General features: G+C 44.3%; 1 protein-coding gene across 1 annotated transcript in view; it reads right to left on the bottom strand.

Moving 5' to 3' along the window:
• The window catches only part of itgae (integrin subunit alpha E), a 116,830-nt gene that overhangs the window by 75,561 nt on the left and 15,681 nt on the right, over positions 1-25,588 (bottom strand). The window contains exons 3-6 of the mRNA XM_033045589.1: positions 24,223-24,326; positions 12,133-12,200; positions 10,081-10,195; positions 5,752-5,868 (exon numbers count right to left, since the gene is read on the bottom strand). Coding sequence (XP_032901480.1) covers positions 5,752-5,868; positions 10,081-10,195; positions 12,133-12,200; positions 24,223-24,326 — 404 coding nt within the window. The remainder of the gene's footprint in view (positions 1-5,751; positions 5,869-10,080; positions 10,196-12,132; positions 12,201-24,222; positions 24,327-25,588) is intronic.

Below are 25,588 nucleotides of genomic sequence, written 5' to 3'. Positions count from 1 at the left end.
AATGAGATGAAGTCCCGGAATGAGATTGAGAATTTTGTGTCATGGTGTCAGGACAACAACCTAGCCCTTAACATCAGCAAGATGAAAGTTAGTTGTTGACATACGGAAGTGAGGGGGTCAGCGGAGATGTTCCAGGAGATCTATACCAAGAAAGCATATCTCATATTTATTTTAATAGGCATCTGGAAAGATTCAACAAGAACATGAGAAATCTCTTGCACTTCAATAGATATGACAATAGACAATAGACAATAGGTGCAGAAGTAGGCTATTCACCTCCTCACCTCTGCTGACACTGGTTCCCTCAACATCCTCATCCTCCTCGACCTGAGTGCGCCCTTCGATACCGTGAACCATAACATCCTGCTTACCAGACTTAAAGACCTTGGCATTGAAGGCTCTGCACTCAGCTGGCTCCGTTCCTACCTTTCCAACCGATCCCACTTCATCTCTCTCCATAACCACACCTCTGCTACAGCCACTGTCACTCAAGGCGTTCCCCAAGGCTCTGTTCTCGGTCCCCTCCTCTTCATCATCTACATCCTCCCCCTTGGTCATATACTCCGTCACTTCAAATTGGACTTCCATTGCTATGCTGATGACACCCAGATCTATCTCAGCACCAAGTCCCCCCACCACCCCCCTCTCTCCCATATCAACTCCTGCCTGTCAGCCATCAAATCTTGGATGCAACTCAACTTCCTTAAATTAAACAGTAACAAAACAGAATTTCTCCTCATTGGCTCCAAATCAACACTTACCAAAATTAACAACCCCACTCTCACTATTGACGGCACCACTGTCTCCCCATCTCCTCAGGCCCGCAACCTTGGCGTGATCTTTGACTCAACCCTCTCCCTTGAGCCTCACATCCGCCATGTTGTCAACACATCATTTTTTCACCTCCGCAACATTGCCAAAATCAGACCCTCTCTCACACTGCTGCTGAAAGACTCATCCATGCCTTCATCTCCTCCCGACTGGACTACTGTAACTCTCTTTTCTTTGGCATCAATTCCAGCAACATCAACCGACTCCAACTGGTCCAGAATACAGCCGCCCGACTCATTACCCACACCAAATCCTGGCACCACATCACCCCAGTCCTCAAAGAACTTCACTGGCTTCCCATTTCCCACCGGATCATCTACAAAATCCTGGTTCTCACCTACAAAGCCCTCAACCACTTGGCCCCCCCTTATCTCGATGACCTCCTCTCCTCCTACCAACCCTCACGGTCCCTCAGATCCATTTCAGCCGGTCTCCTCTCCATTCTGAAATCCAACCTCTGCACTTTTGGAGACAGAGCCTTCTCCAGGGCAGCTCCCAGGCTCTGGAACTCCCTCCCACAATTGATCCGAACTTCTGAGTCCCTCACCATCTTCCAGTCCCGCCTCAAGACCCATCTCTTCACCTCTGCATACCCTTAGTCCCATGTCCCCCTCCCCTTTGCATCTTTGTCTTACTGCTCTATTTTGTTTTGTTCTTGACTCACCATGTAAAGCGACTTTGAGTCCTTGAAAAGCGCTATACAAATAAAATGTTTTATTATTATTATTATTCGGCCCTTCGAGCCACCACTGCCATTCACAGTGATTTTGGTTGATCTTCCACAATCAGTACCCCATTCCTGCCTTCTCCCCATATCCCTTGACTCGCTATCTTTAAGAGCTCTAACTCTCTCTTGAAAGCATCCAGAGCGTTGGCCTCCACTGCCTTCTGAGGCAGAGAATTCCAGATTCACAACTCACTGGGTGAGAAAGCTTTTCCTCATCTCCGTTCTACATAGCCTACCCCTTATTCTTAAACTGTGGACCCTGGTTCTGGACTCTCCCAACATCGGGAACATGTTTCCTGCCTCTAGCATGTCCAATCCCTTAATAATCTTATATGTTTCAATAAGATAGCCTCTCATCCTTCTAAATTCAAGTGTATACAACCCCAGTCTCTCCATTCTTTCAACATATGACAGTCCCACCATCCCGGGAATTAACTTCGTGAACCTATCAATAGATTCCCTCCCTCAATAGCAAGAATGTCTGTCGTCAAATTGGGAGACCAAAACTGCACACAATACTCCAGGTGTGGTCTCACCAGGGCCCTGTACAACTGCAGAAGGACCTCTTTGCTCCTATATTCAACTTCTCTTGTTATAAAGGCCAACATGCCATTAGCGTTCTTCACTGCCTGCTCTATCTGCACACATACTTTCAGTGACTGATGTACAAGGACACCCAGATCTCGTTGTACTTCCCCTTTTCCTAATTTGGCACCATTCAGATAATAATCCTGCCTTTCTGTTCTTGCCACCAAAGTGGATAACCTAACATTTATCCACATTAAACTGCATCTGCCATGCATCTGCCCACTCACCCAACCTGTCCAAGTCATCCTACATCCTCATAGCTCCTCCTCACATTCCACAATGCCACCCAGATTTGTGTCATCTGCAAATTTGCTAGTTACTTTTAATCCCTTCATCTAAATCATTAATGTATATTGTAAATAGCTGTGGTCCCAGCACCGAGCCTTGCCATACCCCACTAATCACTGCCTGCCATTCTGAAAGGGACACATTAATCTCTACTCTTTGTTTCCTGTCTGCCAACCAATTTTCTATCCATGTCAGTACCCTACCCCCATATATAACCATATAACAATTACAGCACGGAAACAGGCCATCTCGGCCCTTCTAGTCCGTGCCGAACACGTATTCTCCCCTAGTCCCATCTACCTGCACTCAGACCATAACCCTCCATTCCTTTCCCGTCCATATAACTATCCAGTTTATTTTTAAATGATAAAATCAAACCTGCCTCCACCACCTTCACTGGAAGCCCATTCCACACAGCTACCACTCTTTGAGTAAAGAAGTTCCCCCTCATGTTACCCCTAAACTTCTGTCCCTTAATTCTCAAGTCATGTCCTCTTGTTTGAATCTTCCCTACTCTCAGTGGGAAAAGCTTATCCACGTCAACTCTGTCTATCCCTCTCATCATTTTAAAGACCTCTATCTTAAGATAGCGAGTCCCCCCTTAACTTTCTGCGCTCCAAAGAATAAAGACCTAACTTGTTCAACCTTTCTCTGTAACTTAGTTGCTGAAACCCAGGCAACATTCTAGTAAATCTCCTCTGTACTCTCTCTATTTTGTTGACATCCTTCCTATAATTAGGCGACCAAAATTGTACACCATACTCCAGAATTGGTCTCACCAATGCCTTGTACAATTTTAACATTACATCCCAACTTCTATACTCAATGCTCTGATTTATAAAGGCCAGCACACCAAAAGCTTTCTTTACCACCCTATCTACATGAGATTCCACTTTCAGGGAACTGTGCCCAGTTATTCCTAGATCCCTCTGTTCAACTGCATTCCTCAATACCCCCAATACCATGTGCTCTAATTTTGCGCACTAATCTCCTATGTGGTATCTTATCAAAGGCTTTCTGAAAGTCCAGGTACACTACATCCACTGGCTCTCCCTTGTCCATTTTCCTAGTTACATCTTCAAAAAATTCTTGAAGATTAATCAAGCATGATTTCCCCTTTGTAAATCCATGCTGACTCGGACTGATCTTGCTACTGCTATCCAAATGTGCCGCTATTTCATCTTTTATAATTGACTCCAGCAACTTCCCCACCACCGATGTCAGGCTAACTGGTCTATAGTTCCTCGTTTTCTCTCTCCCGCCTCTCTTAAAAAGTGGGATAACATTAGCTACCCTCCAATCCACAGGAACTGATCCAGAATCTATAGAACATTGGAAAATGATCACCAATGTGTCCACGATTTCTAGAGCCACTTCCTTAAATACCCTGGGATGCAGACCATCAGGCTCTGGGGATTTATCAGCCTTTAATCCCATCAGTCTACCCAACACCATTTCCTGCCTAATGTGAATTTCCTTCAGTTCCTCCATCACCCTAGGTCCTCTGGCCACTAGTACATCTGGGAAATTGTTTGTGTCCTCCTTCGTGAAGACAGATCCAAAGTACCTGTTCAACTTGTCTGCCTTTTCCTTGTTCCCCATAATAAATTCACCTGTTTCTGTCTTCAAGGGTCCAAATTTGGTCTTAACTATTTTTTTCCTCTTCACATACCTAAAGAAGCTTTTACTATCCTCCTTTATATTCTTGGATAACTTACCTTCGTACCTCATCATTTCTCCCTGTATTGCCTTTTTAGTTATCTTCTGTTACTCTTTAAAAGTTTCCCAATCCTCTGGCTTCCACTCATCTTTGCTATGTTATACTTCTTCTCTTTTATTTTTATACTGTCCTTGACTTCGCTTGTCAGCCACGGTCGCCTCTTACTCCCCTTAGAATCTTACCCAACGGAAAGTATTCTGACAGGATGCATCCAATACACTGATCTGAATCCATCTATCCTATCATGTTAACTGTTCTTGCCCTCATCAGTGATGCTGTTCAGCTACTTGCAGCAACATTTGGAATTGAGAATTATTGATTGGAAGGGCTAAAAGAAGATCTGAAACAGCTTGCGCAAAATGGGTGGAGGGGAATCCCAAAATCTTCTTGTCCTTGCCCCACCACTAGTAGAAATAGATTCCCGCTATCCATGGGTCAGGCAGCATCTCTGGGGAAAAGGAATAGGTGATGTTTCAGGTCGAGACCTTTCCTCTATCTCGCTCCCTGCTACTGCATGTCCAAATAAGAATCCTGAGTCTGTCCATTCCCTCCACAGATGCTGGCTGACATATTGAGTTCCTCCAGCATTTTCCTTTTTGCTCAAATATCAATGAATTCTTTCTTAACTAAGGGATCAAAATGATACACAGTACTCCAGGGGACGGCTTCACCATTTCATGTCCAATTGTAATGACACCTACAATCCACACTTAAAACCTTCTTGCAATGAAGACAAAGCTGTTGTACACTACGCCTCGGTTGATGAAGCCCAGATTTGTGTCAGCCTTTGTCAAACTGCCCTGCATTTTTGTTGGGTCTCGACCTGAAACATCACCTATTTCTTTTCTCCAGAGATGCTTGGCAGCACGGTGCTGCAGCAGTAGAGTTGCTGCCTCATGGCACCAGAGACCCGGGTTTGATCCTGACTACGGGTGCTGTCTATATGGAGTTTGTACATTCTCCCCATGACCTGTGTGGGTTTTCTCCAAGATCTTCATTTTCCCACTACATAGGCATGCAGGTTTGTAGGTTAATTGGCTTCATATAAAATGTAAAATTGTCCCTCATGTGTGTAGGACAGCGTTAACGCTGGGGATCGCTCGTTGGTGCCAAATCGGTGGGCCGAAGAGGCTGTTTCTGTACTGTATCTCTAAACTAAACTAAAATGCTGCCTGAGCCGCTGAGTTAAAGCCCTGTCCCACGGTACGAGTTCATTCCAAGAGCTCTCCCGAGTTTAAAAAAAAATCAAACTCGTTGTAAGCATGGAGAATGAACGTAGCGGGTACGTCGGAGCTCGGGGACGTCTCTTAGCGGCTCGTTACGCTAACGGCAGGTACTCTGGAGACTCGCTAACGGCAGGTAAGCACGGGAAGACTCGTGAAGATTTTTCAACATGTTGGCCATTACCGTAAATCTCCGAGTTCGAATCAGGGCAAACTCGGGAGAGCTCTTGGAATGAACTCATACCGTGGGACAGGGCTATCACACCAGCTTTTTGTGTGTATTCTCATTTTACAATAGTTTCCTTGATACCATCACTCTCTTCATTCTTCCTATCAAAATGGATGATGCTGACAGGTAATTATTGGTCTGTTACCTGGGAAATCATCATCATCCTCTTCATTCTCAATGCTGCTGCTGCTGTTGTTGTTATTGTTATTGTTGTTGTTATTATTGTTGTTGTTGTTGTTGTTGTTGTTTTGTGTGACTATTCCTGAAATTACAAAAAGCATGTCATACATAGAATCAGGGCGTTTAAGAAAGCAATAGACTGTTGACATTAAGTCATAGAGATTGTCTCACAGAAATGGGCCCTTTGGCCCATTATGCCCATGCCGACCTTCTAGTCCATCTGAGTCCATCACCAACCACTAGCAATGCATTCTAAATATCATCCAACCTGTGTACTTAGTGCAAACATTTAAAAAAAACAACTTGCTCCTTTAACATTGTTAAGTAACCCAAAACACGTCATAAGCCAGGAGTGCATGATATCTGTGATCTCAAGGATCCCTCTGGAAACTGTGTATGTGCCCAGTTCCAAGCAACAGGGAATCTGTGTGCGTGTGTGTCAGGTGAGGATGGTATTGGCTCCAAATGTGTTGGCACACAGAGCAGTACAGCACATGAAGAGGGCCACCGTATCCACACTGCCCATGATGCCAATCTGAACTATTACAATCCACCATCATGTGGACCATCTAGCCCTGTTCCCTGTCAGTTCACGTGTCTCCAAAATAAGTTCATAAGCTCTGGGAGTTCCATTCGGCCCATCATCTACTCCGCCATTCAATCATGGCTGATCTATCTTTCCCTCTCAACCCCATTCTCTTGCCTTTGCCCCATAACCCCCGACACCCTTACTAATCAAGAATCGGTGAATCTCCATCTTAAAAATATCTATTGACTTGGCCTCCACAGCTGTCTGTGCCATAAATACCTCTTAAATGTTACTTTGTCATGGATGGAGTTACTATTCAGCATGGAAACATACCTTTTGTCTCACTCATCCATGCCAACCAAGCAACCTATCCAAGCTCATTCCATTTGCCTCCACCTGGCCTATATCCCTCCAGATATTTCCTATTCATGTACTTGTCCAAATGTATTTTAATGCTCTACACCTCATCTGGCAGCTTAGTCCATATACCCACCGCCTTTTGCATGAAAAAGTTGCCCCTTAGATCTCTTTTAAATATTAACCCTCTCAACTTAAATCTATCCCCTCTAGTTCTTGATTCCCCACCCTGGAAAAAAGACTCTGTACATTCACCCCATCTATTCCCCTCATGATTTTATACACCTCCACGAATCCTCCCTTAGCCTCCGAGACTCTGGGGAAAAAAGTCACAGCCTATCCAGCCTCTCCTTAAAACATAAAACCTTCAAGACTCAGTAACATCCTTGTAAATCTTTGTTGTACTCTCCCAGTTTAATGACATCCTTCCTATGCATTGGCAGTGGTACTGTGCACAGCAGAACTGTACACAGTACAACAAATGTGGCTTTACCAATGTCTTCTACACCTGTAATGTAACATCTCAACTCCTGTCTGAAGACGGGTCTCGACCCGAAACGTCACCCATTCCTTCTCTCCAGAGATGCTGCCTGTACCGCTGAGTTACTCCAGCATTTTGTTTCTACCTCCTGTACTCAATACACTGACCGATGAAGGTAAGCTACCCCTCACCCTGTTTAGCAATGTGGCTTCTTCCATGGAACTAAGTACATGTACCCCTATCCTATAACATTTTAAACCTTTAATAACATCCAGATAAAAATATTCTTATTCGTCTTTCTATAATCCTACTAAGTACTCTACATCTCTCTGCCCTGTTTTTGGATGCTTCTACTCATGGAAAGAGCTCTTTCCCTTTATTAAGGCTACTCATAATTTATTACGCTTCAATCAACCTCAGATTTTCTAAAGAAAACAAAGGAGGAAGGGAGGAAACAAGGAACTAGAGAAATTCACTTGATATCGAATACCATTCATCAAGTCTGGACTTATCCTCATTTAATTCATTTACATGGTTCAATATCTGAGCTGATCCGGGGTGTGTCAACAGGAATCAAGGGATATGGAGTGACTGCAACAAACAGGTGTGCCGGCCTTTATTTCTTCTATTTATCTCTATTTTTATGGTTTAATCTCCTAGTCAAGGAGGTGCATCAACAGATGACAGACACAAAGTTCTGGAGTAACTTAACGGATGAGGCAGCATCTCTGGATAAAAAGAATGGGTGATGTTTCGAGTCGGGACCCTTCTTCAGACTGAAAGTAGAGGGGGGGGGGGGGGGTGAAGAGCTGGAGGTGAGAAAAGACCAGGACCAATTAGGGCTGGCCACAAATGCCCTCAGACTGGGTGGTGCCCTGGGAGGTCTATTGTTGGCTGGGGAAGGTGTGATCTCAAGACAAAAACAGTGGGGAATTTTTTCATGCAGAAGGCATCCTTTTGCTCCAGAGATGCTGCCTGACCTGAAGAGATACTCCAGCACTTTGTGTCTGTTTAGTATAAACCAGCACCTGCAGTTCCTGCAGTCTCTACAGGTGCATCAACTGTTTAGTTTTGAAGTTTTTGGCTAGGGTGCTTCAATGGTTCAAAAGTTCAGGACTTAGCTCTTAAGTTCAGCTCTTAAGTTCCTGGTCAATAGTTCGATTACTCTCTCCTTTCCCCTCCCTCCTGTTCTTTCCACACGTTGGGAGGCCTAGATTTCAGACATTTCATGTAATGGTTTTCCTGTCCAGCAGGGGGCACTGCAGTGACACTCTCCCTTTCACAGTCCTACTATCTAGAAATTAGACAACATAGCTCAACCTTTTTACGGTCCATTCAAATAAACTTCTGTGGAAAATATAGCAAAGACTATGCAAATTTTCCTTTTGGGCTCTTCGTGTTTTTGAAACGCTAATGTGCAGGAGAACACTGATAAGCATAGCAGCGTTTAAGACACTTCAGGACATTGTTCCCTTAATATTCATTGAAGCTAGTTTTGCAGTGAAATCCATCGAACTTAGAACCTGTTAACTCTCTCTTACCAGTCTGAAGAAGGGTCTCGACCCGAAACGTCACCCATTGCTTCTCTCCAGAGATGCTGCCGGTCCCGCTGAGTTACTCCAGCATTTTGTGTCTATCTCCAATCGTCTTGGCCATGCTCTGGGGGTAGGAGTGGGGCGGATCCGGATCCGCAACGGCCGTGAGCCCCAGGCCGAGTTCGGCGATCGTTTGCCTGCTTCAGGTGCTGTTGGAGGTGAGACGTTGCGTCTCGCCAGGGTCTTGGGCCTGTCCCACTTTGGCCGTCAGTTACGCGACAAGCCGGTGGCGCGCGAAGATTTCGTTCAGGACAAAGTCCACACACCTCCACACCACTCCATGCGCCCGTCCCGCGCTACCCACACGCTAGCAGGTCGCGTAAATGGCACGCGAATGACGGCCAAGTGGGACAGGCCCTTTAGAGTGGATGTGGAAATGATGTTTCCACTGTTGGGTGAGTCTAGGACCAGAGGTCATAGTCTCAGATTTAAAGGGTGCTCTTTTAGAAAGGAGGTGAGGAGGAACTTCTTTAGTCAGGGGTAGTTAATCTGTGGAACTCATTGCCACAAAGGGCTGTGGAAGTCAAGTCAGTGGATAATTTTAAGGCAGAGATAGACAAATTCTTGATTAGAACAGGTGTCAAGAGTTATGGGGAGGAGGCAGGAAAATGGGATTAGGAGGCTGAGATCAGCCATGATTGAATGGTGGAGTAGACCCGATGGGCCGAATGGCCTAATTCTATTTCTATAACGTGAACTTGTGTGAAGGGAGGTGAAGCCGAGTTAAGAATAACCATCAAATCAACATATAATTAGGAACTGAAATTATATCTAAATGATATTTAATTGTAAGCAGTTTTTGTGCCTATACCTGAGGAAGGATGTGCTGGCGTTAGAGAGGGTTCATAGGAGGTTTACAAGAATGATCCTGGGTTAACAAATGATGAGCGTTTGACGGCACTGGGCCTGTACTCGCTGGAGTTTAGAAGGATGAGGGGAGATCTCATTGAAACTTACCATATAGTGAAAGACTTGTAGAGAGTGAATGTGGAGAGGATGTTTCTGCTAGTGGGAGAGTCTAGGACCAGAAGGCACAACCTCAGAATAAAAGGATATATCGTTGGAAATGTGAAAAGGAATTTCTTTAGTCAGAGAGCGGTGAATCTGTGGAATTCATTGGCACAGACGGCTGTGGAGCCCAAGTCAATGGGTATTTTTTAAAGCAGAGATAGATAGGTTCTTGATTAGCAAGGGTATCAAAGGTTACGGGGAGAAGGCAGGAGAATGGGATTGAGGAAAGATAGATTAGCCGTGACTGAATCGTGGAGTAGACTTGATGGGCCGAATGGTCTAATGCTGCTCCAATGACATATGAACATGTTATTGACTCACCCAATGAAGAAGTTTCAATAGTATATTTTTCTTGAAGATTTGATGAGAGGACTGTGCAAATTCCATTTAAATCTTCAATATTCTTTTGAAGCCTTATTCGTTGTTGCCGACAGAGCTGTAATATTTTAATAATCATGAGCTGGCATGGTCGTTGAATCAATAATATCCATTTTACAGTTTAGTTTAGTTTAGAGATACAGTGTGGAAACAGGCACGTTGGCCCACCGAGTCCGCACCGACCAGCGATCCCCGCACATTAACACTATCCTATAGTAAGGACAATTAAAACAATTTTTTATACCAAGCCAATTAACCTACAAAAACCTGTACATCCTTGGAGTGTGGGAGGAATCTAAACTTCTCGGAGAAAACTCACGCAGGTACAAACACCATACAGACAGCAACGGTAGTCAGGATCGAACCCGGGGGTCTCTGACGCTGTCAGTCAGTAGCTGGCAAGATTGATTGATTGATTGATTGAAAGAGTGAAACACACAGAATGGAAGAAACATTTCAGTGCACGAGTCTATGCTGACCATCAATCACTAGTTTATGGATAAGTTTATTGGCCAAGTATGTACACATACAAGGAATTTGCCTTGGTGCTCTGCTCGCAAGTAACAACATGATATACAGTAAACAATTAAGAATAAAACATAAAACATTAAGAATAAAACATTATAGTTTAAACATGTGAATGAAAATACCAGAGCAAAAGGAGGCTACAGACTTTTGGTTATTGAGTAGAGCTACTGCTCGTGGAAAAAAAGCTGTTTTAATGTCTGGCTGTGGCGGCTTTGACAGTCTGGAATTGCCTTCCAGAGGGAAGTGCTTCAAAGAGTTCTATATTATCCCACTTTCTCATCCACTCCTGACACAATAGGGGCAATTTGCAGAGGCCAACATCGTTGGGATGTGGGATGAAACCAGAGCACCCGGAGGAAACTTGGTCACAGGGAGAATTTGCAAATTTCACACAGACAACACCTTAGGTTTGGATTGAACCAGGGTCTCTGGCGCTGTGAGGCAGCAGCTCAACCAGTTGTGTCACCATGCCACACTTGTATACCTTTTTCTCAATGGAAGAGGGGAGAAGAGGGAGTGGCCAGGCTGCGATTCGTCCTTGATTATACTGCTGGCCTTGCTGAGGCAGCGTGATGTATAAATGGAGTCAATATTGGTTTGTGTGATGGTCTGGGCTGCGTCCATAATTCACTGCAATTTCTTGCCGTCATGAATGGAGCTGTTCCCAAACCAAGCTGTGATGCATCCCGATAAAATGCCGTCAACAGTGGCTGCTTTGTTCAGCCTCTTGAACAAGTTGCCACAAGAGTCCAGCAATGAGTGATGTGACTGATGCACTTAATCTATTGCTCAACTAGTCACAGAATAATACTGGAACCACACGAGTCTGGGACACATGTACCACAAGTAGCTGAGTATAGGTACCAATCGCACCCTGTTCATTCTGTCAAGCTAGAAAGGATATAGGCTCTGAGGCTATAGGGAGAGGTTGAGTGGGCTGGGACTCTATTCCTTGGAGCGCATGAGGATGAGGGGTGATCTTATAGAGGTTTATAAAAGGAAGTGATCGGGTAGATGCACAGTCTCTTGCCCAGCATAGGTGAATCGAGGACCAGAGGACATAGGTGTAAAGTGAATGAGAAAATATTTAATAGGTATCTGAGGGGTAACTTTTGCACACAAATGGTAGTGGGTGTATGGAACGAGCTGCCAGAGGAGGTAGTTGAGGCTGGGACTATCTCAACGTTTAAGAAAAGAGTTAGACAGGTGTATGGGTAGGACAAGTTTGGAGGGCCAAACGCAGGCAGGTGGGAGTAGTGTAGCTGGGATATGTTGGCCAGTGTGGGTAAGTTGGGCCGAAGGGCCTGTTTCCACGCTGTATCACTCGACTTTATTACTCTATTTTTGCTTGTTAAATGTTGATACAATTTTGATAATTTTGTTGAGCGAATATTTTACTATTATACTTAATGACTTGATTCTCAACACAAGATAAGAGTTTAATATAAATAAAATATAAATTGTTACCAGAAATTGTGAATGGAGTAAATTAGCAGCCATAGTGAAGCCAGGTCTGCGGCGTGCGCTCTTAGTCTCTGAAACACAAAAAATAACCTTATCTCACACATTGAACTTTCAGGAAATCGATGGATATCTTTCTTTCTTTTTCAGCATTTTATCAAACCAAAGAAAACAGGGTCACCAGCCTCATGCTGCCCGAGGAATTACAGCTCCAAGAAAGATCATAGGGCAGCACGGTGGCGCAGCAGTAGAGTTGCTGCCTCACAGCGCCAGAGACATGGGTTCGATCCTGACTACGGGTGCAGTCTGTACAGAGTTTGTACGTTCTCCCCGTGACCTGCGTGGGTTTTCTCCGGAATCTCCGGTTTCAGTCCCCACTCCAAAGACGTACAGGTTTGTAGGCTAATTGGTAAAATTGTAAATTGTTCCTAGTATGTGTAGGATAGTGTTGGTGTGCGGGGATCGCTGATCGACATGGACACGGTGGGCCGAAGGGCCTGCTTCCATGCTGTATCTCTAAACTAAAAAGTAAAAGCTAAACAGTTTAATATTTGAAGTTTGTTTTCTGAGGATCTCCTGTACTAGAAGAAGGGTCTCGACCCGAAACGTCGCCCATTCCTCCTCTCCATAGATGCTGCTTCAACCTCTGTGACTCCAGCATTTTGTGTCTACCTTCGATTTTACCAGCATCTGCAGTTCTTTCTTACACAAGCCTCCAAACCTGTTGGCTTATTGTCTCTCACCATATCAGATTTGTGAGCCTTGTGAGCAGGAGAAAACTATAACAAGCATTCCTTGACTACTCTGCTACACCTGACACCATGGACAATTCATCATATGACTGCAGTTGGATAAGACGTTGGTGAGGTCACATTTACAGTATTCTGTTCAGTTCTGCGTACCATGTTACAGGAAAGATGTTGTCAAACTCGAAAGGGTACAGAGAAGATTTACGAAGATAAATTTGCCAGGACTAGAGGGTGTGAGCTATAGGAAGAGGTTGAGTAGGCTTGGACTCTATTCCTTGGAGCGCAGGAGGATGAGGGGTGATCTTATAGAGGTGTATAAAATCATGAGAGGAGTAGATTAGATAAATGTACAGAGTCTCTTGCCCAGAGGACATAGGTTTAAGGTGAAGGGGAAAAGATTGGATACGAATCTGAGGGGTAACTTTTTCGCCCAAAGGGTGGTGGGTGTATGGAACAAGCTGCCAGAGGAGGTAGTTGAGGCAGGACTATCGCAACGTTTAAGAAACAGTTAGACAGGTACATGGATAGCATAGGTTTGGAGGGATATGGACGAAACGCAGGTAGGGGGGCTAGTGTGGCTGGGACATGTTGGCCGATGTGGGCAAGTCGGGCCGAAGGGCCAGTTTCCACACTATATCTTTCTTTAACTCTATTTTTGCCTGGGAAAAGTTGATACAATTTTGCTAATTTTGTATCACTCTATGGCCCTTCTTTCCTCAGCAGGCCATCTCTGGCACTACAGATAGAGAGGAGCATATTGACTGGTTGCGTCATGGCCTGGCCTGGTAACTCAAATGCCCAGGACTAAAGATTATAAATAGTGGCGAACACCAAACCGTACAGCACAGGAATTACCCTTTGACTCCTCACATCTGCACCATACACATTTCCAATCTAACATTCCATTTGCCGGAAGATGGTCCATATTACCTCTATTCTCTGACTGTTGGTGTGACTGTCCGAAGGCCTCTTAATCACCATTCACTTCATCACCTTAAACATATGTCTTCCACTATTTGCATTTGCATCCTGGGAAAGGGTTCTGATTGTTTACCCTATCTATGCCTCCCATAATTTTAGTCATAGAGTGATACCATGTGGAAACAGGCCCTTCGGCCCAACGTCCCAGCTACACTAGCGCCACCTGCCCTGTCCTATCCATGCACCTGTCTAACTGTGTCCTAAATGTTGGGATAGTTCCTGCCTCAACTACCTCCTCTGGCAGCTAGTTCCGAACCCCCCACCACCCTTTGTGTGAATTTTATATACTTCAATTCCCCGCAGCCTCCAACGCATTGGAGAAAACAATCCAAATTTGTCTAATTTCTCCTTATAGCTAAACCCTGCAATTCAGGCCTCTTCCTGGTAAACTACTTACACCCGTTCTAAAGTTTCAATACCCTTCACATAATGCAGTGACCAAAACTGCACTAAATGCTCCAAGTTGGCAGAACCAACATTTTATACAACTGCTACATGACTTGTCAACTTTTATGCTCAACTCCCCAAATAATAGAGGCAACTATGTCATGCATCTTCATCACCACTCTATCCACTTGTGTTGCTACTTTCAATGGACTTCACCCAAAGATCTCAATCAAAGCAAAGAAATGGAAGGTGGAGTTTAAACTGAACAAGTGTGAAGTATTTCAATTTGTGAGGTTGAATGTAATGGGAAAACACACCATTAATGGCAAGACCGTTCACAGAATTGAAATGTAGAGGGATCCTGGGGTCCAAGTCCAGAACTAGTGGAGTCAACAATGTGGAAGCGTGTGCGTGCAGGAAAGAGAGTGCAGGAAAGGTCACGTTTAAACTAATATGGCAGGGCGATGGGAACCAATGCAGGGAGACAGAGGCCCATAAAATGAGGGCAGAACCAAAAGGTAGAAGGGAGAAAAGAAAACCAAACCTGAAAGCTTTCTGCCTTAATGCGAGGAGCATTCGTAATAAGATAGCAATGTTACAAAATTTTGAGATTTAAAAAATCAAGTCTGTAATTTATCCCATCAGATAAAGCATAAAAAGAAGTTTAATTTGTCACTTTCATATCTTCAGTATTAAAAAAGTTATGGCCATTTTCATACTCGGAAATTAGCATCTTGTTCTCTATTGCTTTTCCATTGACTTAACACAAAAGCTGTGATCGAGGACAGTCAAATGGCCATAACTTTTTTTAAATTAAGAGACTAAAATAAATTTTCAGTTATTATCGATTGAAGCATTCTGAAACAAATATGAAACAATCTTACTTAGATGACTTGAAATTAAAGCATATAATTAGTTAGTTACCTAATCGTAGCTAATTACAAAATTCAATTACTAGATCTAAACATCTATCAATTTCTTAATAGATTAACATTTTTAAATAGCCTAAGTGTCCAAATAACATTCACACAAGTATTCACAATAGAACATAATTTTTATATCTCATTGTCATGGATTTATAGACCAAATGGAAGGAATTTAATGTTTAATACCTGTAAATTAATGGCCATTTAAATCATCTTGCGAGTGGGTTTTTCTGGAACACGACCATTTGGAACGTTGCGGTTTGCAGTGATTTAGACCCCCATATCGGCATGAAAAATACTGCCGGTTGGTATGGGGACTAAATCACCGTTTCGCAACTTAAAATGTGAACTAAAGGTATCTTAAGGACCACTTTTATACATAAAAATAAACAGCTTTCTGTCACCTACATGAAATCCGTCCCCGTTGTCGGCGTTGACGGTTTTAGAAGCTGATTTTAAAATTACTCCAGCGCTGAACGAGTCGGGCGATTTAAAAAAAAATACACAGAATGCCCGTCGGAACGATTCTTCAGCAAAAGCTTGCACTCCAACCAAATATAATCCAGGACAAGGTAGGAAAAAAAACGCGTTTTAACCCCGCCCCCCCCTCAAAGGCGGCAAAATCGCGCACACGGCCAGTGGCAGAATTGCAGCGCCGCTGAAGGTAAGTATTGTAATATACCTAAATAAGGTGGATGAATTAGATGTGCAGTTAGTTGTTGACGGATATGATATAGTTGGGATTACGGAGACATGGCTCCAGGGTGACCAAGGCTGGGAGCTAAACATGTAGGGGTATTCAATATTCAGGAAGGACAGACAGTAAGGAAGAGGAGATGGGTTGGCATTGCTGGTTAAAGAGGAGATTAATGCAATAGTAAGGAGAAACATTAGCTTGGATGCTGTAGAATCTGTACGGGTGGAACTGCGAAAGAAACAAGGGCAGAGAACGCTTGTTGGAGTTGTGTACAGACCACCAGACAGCAGTAGGGACGTTGGGGACAACATCAAGCAGGAAATTAGGGAAGCGTGTAGCAAAGGTACAGCGATTATCATTGGTGACTTTAATCTACATATAGATTGTGCCAACCAAATTGGTAGCAGTGCTGAGGAGGAGGATTTCCTGGAGTGTATTGTTTTCTAAACCAATATGTAGAGTAACCAACGAGAGGGCAGGCCATCCGAGACGGGGTATTGTGTAATGAGGAAGGATTAATTAGCAATCTTGTTGTGCAAAGCCCCTTGGGCAACAATGACCATAATATGGTGGAATTCTGCATTAAGATGGAGAGTGACACGCTTAATTCAGAGAAAAGTGTCCTGAAATTAAAGAAAGGTAACTTTGATGGTATGTGACACGAACTGGCTAGGACAAACTGCCAAATGATACTTAAATGGTTGACGGTAGATATGCAATGGAAAATATGTAAAGATCGCATGGATGAATTACAACAATTGTTGATCCCTGTCTGGCGTAAAAATAAAACTGGGAAGACGGCTCAAATGTGGCTAATGAGGTAAATTAGGGATAGTGTTAAATCCAAGGAAGAGGCATATAAATTGGCCAGAGGAAGCAGCAAACCGGAAGACCGGGAGAAATTTAGAATTCAACAAAGGAGTTAATTAAGATGGGGGGGGGGGGAATAGAGCATGAAAGAAAGCTTGTGGGGAATACTGTATAAGAACTGACTGTAAAAGCTTCTTTAGATATGGGAAGAGGAAAAGATTAGTGAAGACAAATGTAGGTCAGGGAGGTGGCCCTAGAAATCGTGGATGCATTGGTGATCATTTTCCAATGTTCTATAGACCCCACTTTTTAAGAAAGGAAGGAGAGAAAAAAAACAGGGAAATATAGACCAGATAGCCTTACATCGGTAGTGGGGAAGATGCTTGTGTCGATTATTAAAGATGTTATAGCAGCGCAGTTGGAAACCAGTGACAGGATCGGTCAAAGCTAGATTTATGAAGGGGAAATCATACTTGACTAAATTCTGGAATTTTTTTAGGGTGTAACAAGTAGAATGGATAAGGGAGAGCCAGTGGATGTGGTGTATCTGGACTTTCAAAAGGCCTTTGACAAGGTCCCACACATTAGATTAGTGTGCAAAATTAGAGCACATGGTATTGGGGGTAGGGATTTGACATGGATAGAGAACTGGTTGGCAGACAGGAAGCAAAGAGTAGGAATTAACGGGTCCTTTTCAGAATGGCAGGCAGTGACTAGTGGGGTGCCACAAGGGTCAGTGCTGGGACCCCAGCTATTTACAATATATATTAACGATTTAGACGAAGGAATCAAAAAAACATCTCCAAGTTTGCAGATGACACGAAGCTGGGTGGCAGTGTGAGTTGCGAGGAGGATGCTATGAGGTTGCAGGGATATGAAGGTTTTGGAGAGGGTGCAGATGAGGTATCAGAATCAGAATCAGAATCACACTTTATTCGCCAAGTATGTTTTGCAACATACGAGGAATTTCATTGGCCAGGTCAGTCATACAATTAAAAGCAACAGACTCAAAAACACATTTTAACATGAACATCCACCAGTGACTCCTACACATTCCTCACTGTGATGGAAGGTGAAATACAGTTCAAGTCCCTTCCCTTAGTTCTTCCTCAGTCGTGGGCCTCGAGCCCCCGTTGACGGGACGATCTTGAGCCCTCTGCGTCGAGGCAATTCGCTCCCGCACCGGGGGGGATGTTAGCTCCCCTGTACCGGGTGATCAAACCTCATGTCAGGGCTGGTCAAACCTTCTGTGACGTTGGAGTTCCCGACTAGCCTCTCCCGAAGACTGCGAGCTCTTGATGGTAAAGTCCGCGGTGGTCGCGGTGGGAGCAATCCCAGGCAAGGGATCGGCTCCGATGTTAAGTCTCCATCAGTTTCGCCACCTCCAACGTGACCCCACCACTTGCCACATCTTCCCATCTTCCCCCATGTCTGCCTTCCGCAAAGACCGCTCCCTCCATAACTCCCTTGTTAATTCTTCCCTTCCTCCCGTACCACCCCCTCCCCGGGCACTTTCCCTTGCAACCGCAAGAGATGCAACATTTGTCCCTTTACCTCCCCCCTCGACTCCATTCAAGGACCCAAGCAGTCGTTCCATGTGCGACAGAGGTTTACCTGCATCTCCTCCAACCTCATCTATTGCATCCGCTGCTCTAGATGTCAGCAGATCTATATCGGTGAGACCAAGCGGAGGTTGGGCGATCGTTTCGCCGAACACCTCCGCTCGGTCCGCAATAACCAACCTGACCTCCCGGTGGCTCAGCACTTTAACTCCCCCTCCCACTCCGTATCCGACCTCTCTGTCCTGGGTCTCCTCCATGGCCAAAGCGAGCAACACCGGAAATTGGAGGAACAGCATCTCATATTTCACTTGGGGAGTCTACATTGAATTCTCCCAATTTTGTTAGTCCTTGCTGTCTCCTCCCCTTCCTCGACCCTCCTGCTGTCTTCTCCCATCCCCCAGCCTTCGGGCTCCACCTCCTTTTTCCTTTCTTCTCCCCGCCACCCCCCACCCCCCATCAGTTTGAAGAAGGGTTTTGGCCAGAAACGTTGCCTATTTCCTTCGCTCCATAGATGCTGCTGCACCCGCTGAATTTCTCCAGCTTTTTTGTGTACCTTGTGTTAAGTGTGTATTTTGTTATTTTATTCTATGTTATGACTGCAAGGTATATAATTTTGTTCAGACTGAAATGTCTGAGTGACAATAAAGGATACTTTAATTTACTTTACTAAGAGCCTGATGGTTATCGGGACAAAGCTGTTCCTGAACCTGGAGGTTACAGTTTTCAGACTGTACCTTCTTCTCCATGGCAGGAGTGAAATGAAAGCATGGCCAGGGTGGGGTGGGTCTCTGATGGTGTTATCTGCTTTTTGAGGCAATGCCTCCTATAGATTCCTTTGATGGTGGAGCGGTCAGTACTTATGATGGACTGGGCACTGTTCACCACTTTTTGTAATATCCCATGTTCCTGGGCGTTCGAGTTGCTGAACCACGCCGTGAAGCAACGAGTCAATATGCTCTGCACTGGGCACCTGTAGAAGTTCAAGAGAGTATTTGTCGATAAACCAAATGTCCTCAATCTTCGAAGGAAGTGGAGGTAATGATGGAGTGACAACGACGAGTCAGCCTACAGGGAGGAGGTCCAGCACCTGGCAGCCTGGTGTGCCAACAATATCCTCGTCCTCAACTCCAAGAAGACGAAGGAAATTATTGTTGACTTCAGGAAGAACAGAGGGGGCAGACATACCCCCATCCATATAAACGGGACTGAGGTGGAGCGCGTCTCCAACTACAAATTCCTCGGGGTACACATCTCGGAGGATCTGTCCTGGTCCCTCAACACCTCCAAACTGATCAAAAAGGCGCAGCAGCGCCTTTACTTCCTGAGGAGGCTCAAGAAAGCCCACCTGTCCCCCCAGATCCCGACCAACCTTTACCGCTGTACCATCGAAAGCATCCTGACCACCTGCTTCACGGTATGGTGCAGCAGTTGCACCGCAGCGGATAGGAAGGCACTACAACAGGTGGTGAAAACCGCTCAGCACATCATCGGTGCCCCGCTCCCTGCCATGGGTGCCCTCCACCAAAAACGGTGTCTGAGACTGGCCAGGAAGATCATCAAGGACCCCTCTCACCCTAAAGCGGCCTTTTCACGGGGCGACTTGACGCAAGAGTTAACCAGAGCTTAACATCGTGGGAACCTCGTGCGATAACAGTACGGCATTCGTGGACCACCGTGGACCACCGTAGCGCTAACGGCAGGTAATCGTGTATCTTGGTCACTCGGGAGAAAATTCAAGAAAGTTTGAATTTCTCCAAGAGTGACTTGTACACTTGTGGTTGAACATTGCAACATTATATGGACGTAGTGGCCAGTGCGATATCCGTAATAACTCTTGCGGGTACCGTGGGAACTCCTGCGAACGGTGAACCCGGAAGCTGGACAGAGGGGACAGAAGGTGAGTAAAAATTGTCTTCTGTGGGATTGAATTTAAAAAATAAATAAAAATAAAGATTTGCATCCGCATATGGACATCAACTTATTCATGTTATGTGAATGAGATTCAAGAAAATAACTATAATCTTTAAAAGGGACTTTAAAAGGGACTTTACTGAAAGGTTACGCATTTTTATGGTCCGTGAGAAATTTTTCACATGTACTTCTTTGAGAGATACAGGTCGGAGTCCTCGCCGACTAGCGATCGATGCCTTTCCGAAGCAGGGCTACGCTACCAATCAATGTTGTACAGAGACCCGTGTAAGGAGTGAACTGCACATGCTGGTTTAAACCGAAGACAGACACAGAAAGCTGGAGTAACTCAGCGAGTCAAGCAGCATCTCTGGAGAAAAATAGCTGATGTTTCGGGACGAGAGACATCTTCAGACTCAATTCCGATTAGGCTGTCTGAAGAAGGGTTCCGATTCGAATCGCCACCTATTCTTTTTCTCCAGAGATGCTGCCTGACCCGCTGACTTACTCCAGCTTTTTATGTTTTTCTTCCCAGATCTGACTTACCTGCTGAGTTACACCAACATTTTGTGTCCTTCTGTGCGTATTAACCAGCATTAACCAGCGTCTGCAGTTCCTTTAGACATTACCTAACTTCAGATTTTAGAGATATAGCGCGTGGGAACTCCTGCGAACGGTAAACCCGGAAGCTGGACAGAGGGGACAGAAGGTGAGTAAAAAAGGTGGTCTCAATATCGACAAGGGAACATGTGTCCTTCGAGGACGTCCCACCTAATTGTCATTGTTGGATAATCTTTTTAACAGGAACACTTGCAGAGATGGCTCCCAGAAAATCTCAAAGAAAGGGGGTAAAGCGTGTCAGAGATGTTTTTGCCATGTTGCTCTATTCAGTTTCTATATTGTTTCAGTTTCTATATCTATATTGTTGCTCTATTCAGTTTCCCAGGGGGTCGGGGCGGGACTGGAGTTGGGAGGGAAAGGTGGGGGAGTCGAGGGAGAGGAGGGGGAGACAGATGGGGGTGTCTTCATTTACTGGCGGCGGGTGTCTGTCACTGAAACAGGCAGGTGAGATTTCACATCCACCTTGTGTGTGCCTCTCTCTCTCTCTCCCTCCCTCTTACACAGGCTGAGAGACTCTGCCTCTGTGAGTGTACGTCTCTTTCTCCCCCTCTACCACACACAGTAAGACCGAGGTACTGTGCTCAGTCCATCTGTGTCTCCCACATACACAGTAAAACATGTCTCCAAATGAGCCAATTCAACCAAGGGAGGATATTTATAGTGTGTGAAAAAAAAAGTTACATCATTTGTGTCACGTGTAGTTCACGATGTTCATTCAAGATTTAACGCGAAAGCTCGGGAGACGGACAAGCCACTCGCACAAATAACAGAAATGCCGAGTACCGTGGGAACTCTTTATCTACCCCTCGTTATATCGTGCGAGACTCGTGCTGGACCACGACCACTTCACTCTGGTGACATCTTGCGTCAACTCGCCCCGTGAAAAAGCCCCATAACCATGGACTGTTTGCCCTCCTCCCATCAGGGAGGCGGTACAGGAGCCTCAGGTCTCGAACTAGCAGGATGAGGAACAGCTTTTTCAACAACAAACTTACATTGCTGAACTCGGAGTCCCGTCGCTAGATATAGTGGCTTGCAAAAGTTTTCATACCCCTTGAACTTTTCCACATTTTGTCACGTTACAACCGCAAACGTAAATGTATTTTATTGGGATTTTATGTGATAGACCAACACAAAGTGGCGCATAATTGTGAAGTGGAAGGAAAATGATACATGGTTTTCAAATTTTTTTACAAATAAAAAACTGAAAAGTGTGGCGTGCAAAAGTATTCAGCCCCCTTTACTCTGATACCCCTAAATAAAATCCAGTGCAACCAATTGCCTTCAGAAGTCACCTAATTAGTAAATAGAGTCCACTTGTGTGTAATCTAACCTCAGTATAAATACAGCTGTTCTGTGAAGGCCTCAGAGGTTTGTTAGAGAACATTAGTGAACAAACAGCATCATGAAGCCCAAGGAACACACCAGACAGGTCAGGGATAAAGTTGTGGAGAAGTTCAAAGCAGGGTTAGGTTATAAAAAAATATCCCAAGCTTTGAACAGCTCACGGAGCACTGTTCAATCCATCATCCGAAAATGGAGAGTATGGCACAACTGCAAACCTACTAAGATATGGCCGTCCACCTAAACTGACAGGCAGGGCAAGGAGAGCATTGATCGGAGAAGCAGCCAAGAGGCCCATGGTAACTCTGGAGGAGCTGCAGAGATCCACAGCTCAGGTGGGAGAATCTGTCCACAGGACAACTATTAGTCGTGCACTCCACAAATCGGGCCTTTATGGAAGAGTGGCAAGAAGAAAGCCATTGTTGAAAAAAAGCCATAAGAAGTCCCGTTTGCAGTTTGCCACAAGCCATGTGGGGGACACAGCAAACATGTGGAGGAAGGTGCTCTGGTCAGATGAGACCAAAATTGAAGTTTTTGGCCTAAATGCAAAACGCTATGTGTGGCGGAAAACTAACACTGCACATCACCCTGAACACACCATCCCCACTGTGAAACATGGTGGTGGCAGCATTATGCTGTGGAGATGCTTTTCTTCAGCAGGGACAGGGAAGCTGGTCAGAGTTGATGGGAAGATGGATGGAGCCAAATACAGGGCAATCTTGGAAGAAAACCTGTTAGAGTCTGCAAAAGACTTGAGGCTGGGGCGGAGGTTCACCTTCCAGCAGGACAACGACCCTAAACATACAGCCAGAGCTACAATGGAATGGTTTAGATCAAAGCATATTCATGTGTTAGAATGGCCCAGTCAAAGTCCAGGCCTAAATCCAATTGAGAATCTCTGGCAAGACTTGAAAATTGCTGTTCACAGACGCTCTCCATCCAATCTGACTGGGCTTGAGCTATTTTGTAAAGAAGAATGGGCAAAAATTTCAGTCTCTAGATGTGCAAAGCTGGTAGAGACATACCCCAAAAGACCTGCAGCTGTAATTGCAGCGAAAGGTGGTTCTACATAGTATTGACTCAGGGGGGCTGAATACTTTTGCACGCCACACTTTTCAGTTTTTTATTTATTTTTTTTAATTTGAAAACCATGTATCATTTTCCTTCCACTTCACAATTATGCACCACTTTGTGTTGGTCTATCACATAAAATCCCAATAAAATACATTTACGTTTGTGGTTGTAACGTGACAAAATGTGGAAAAGTTCAAGGGGTATGAAAACTTTTGCAAGCCGCTGTATCTTTGGTCTCTCCATCCACATTGTTAACCAGTACTCTTCTTACTCTAATGTATGCTTGTTCTGTATTTTTTTTAATTTTTATTCCTATCTTGCACTATGACTATGACCAGACGCTAAACTGCATTTCGTTGTACCTATACTTGTATCTGTGCAATGACAATAAAGTTGAATTGAATTGAATTGAATTGAATTTGTGATTCCATCAATGTGTTGGGCAATGACAGATATTTAGAGATATACACTCCCAGGAACTTATTGAACTTCTCAACTAGTCTAGATGAGGTTTACGAGGATGGTATGAGGCAAGTTCGACGGCTCTGGACCTCTTCTTGCTGGAGTTTAGCAGGATGATCTCATTGAAACTTACTGAATAGTGAAAGCCCTGGATAGAGTGGATGTGGAGAGGATATTTCCAGTAGTGGGAGAGTCTAGAACCAGAGGGCACAGCCTCAGCATAAAAGGACATTATAACAGAGATGAGGAGGAATTTCTTCACCCAGGGGGTGGTGAATCTGTGGAATTTCTCCACAGATGGCCGTGGAGGCCAAGTTATTGAGCTTTCTTTAACACTTTGGCTTTTGATATATTTGCATTCTAATCATTTTCCTAATGTCCATGCCCATTATTTCATTATTATCAATACTTTGAGACATATAATGCAATAAATTAGTTCAAGCTGTTGCTAATTTTGAGAACACAAATAATTTGTATTACACAGAAAATACACAGAAAACTTTAGAAAGTTTTCCCAAGTTTTTCCATACATAGCCTAATAGAAAACTGTAAACATGTGCCATCATTGTGGTTACCTGGGAGTTTGATAGAGTTGCATTGTTTGCTTTTTAGATCACAGTTCTCCATCCTCCCGTAACTTTTGTTGTCTTTTGTATATAGAGGAGAACTGACCAATATCCTGAGAATTAAAAAACACACAAATATAATGCCGTTTCACAATGTTCACTCGTCATATTTATGAATTCATGTTGTACAAGCAGTTATTTGCAATTTTATCTCTCGTCACATATTTCCTAATCAACATTAAAACTACATTATTTCTCATATAAAAGGGCAGAGTGCTGGAGTAACTCAGTGGGTCAGGTACATGGATTCATGTTCTCCAGATATGCTGCCTGACACGCTGAGTTAGTCCAGCACTTAGCGTCCCTTTCTGTAAATCAATATCTGAAACATTCTTTCTCATATTGACATTTCTCATAAATAGCAGGAGCAAGTAGAAGTTGCTGATCCACATTAACCTGCTCTGCCATTTAGTAACATCGTGGCTGATCTGACTGTAACTTCAGATCCGCTTTCCTGTTTACTTCTTAAGCCTTTCAATCACTTGCTTATTAACAATCAATCTACCTTTGCCAATAAGTTATATAAAGGTTCTGTTTCCATCACCCTTTGAGAAAGTTCCAAAGACTCCTGACCCTGTGAGGGGAAAATAAAATCTAATTTCTATCATAAACGGGCAACCTTTTTTTTTGAAATGGTGCCACGAGAGGATACATCATAAAGTCTAAAATCAGTGAATACAAGAGTACTGTACATTCGTCCTGATGGCAGGAATGAAAGAAGAGCATGGCCAGGGTGGTGTAGGTCCTTGATGATGTTGGCAGCGCCTCCTATAGATAGGTCCCTTCGAGGTGGGGAAGAGAGTACCCATGATGCACCCGGCCGTGTCCAACAACTTTTGGAATCTCCTTCATTCCTGGGAGAGGAAGTTACCAAACTAGGCCGTGATATAGACAAAATGTGTATGAAGGAACTGCAGGTGCTGACTTATACCGAAGATAGACACAAAATGCTGGAGTAACTCAGACAGGTCAGGTAGCATCTCCGGAGAAAAGGAATAGGTAACATTTCAGGTCGGAACCCTGTTTCAGGTCAATTTCAGAGTCTGAAGAGGGTCTCGACTTGAAACTTCACCTATTCCTTTTCTCCAGAGATGCTGCCTGACCCGCTGAGTGACTTCAGCTATTTGTGTCTATCCTAGTGATGCAGTCAAAATGTCCTCTACCATACACCTGCAGAAGTGCAAGTAAGTATTCGTCGACATTGCAAACCTCCTCAATCTTCTTGGGAAGTAGTAAGGCATTGATGGGCTTTCTTCATGGCTGCATCAATATGATGGGTCCAGGACAAATCGTCAGAGATATGTACACCAAGGAA

Source organism: Amblyraja radiata, chromosome 28, assembly GCF_010909765.2.
Source record: "Amblyraja radiata isolate CabotCenter1 chromosome 28, sAmbRad1.1.pri, whole genome shotgun sequence".
Classification (NCBI taxonomy): Eukaryota; Metazoa; Chordata; class Chondrichthyes; order Rajiformes; family Rajidae; genus Amblyraja; species Amblyraja radiata.
This window is presented reverse-complemented; position numbering and strand designations above follow the sequence as displayed.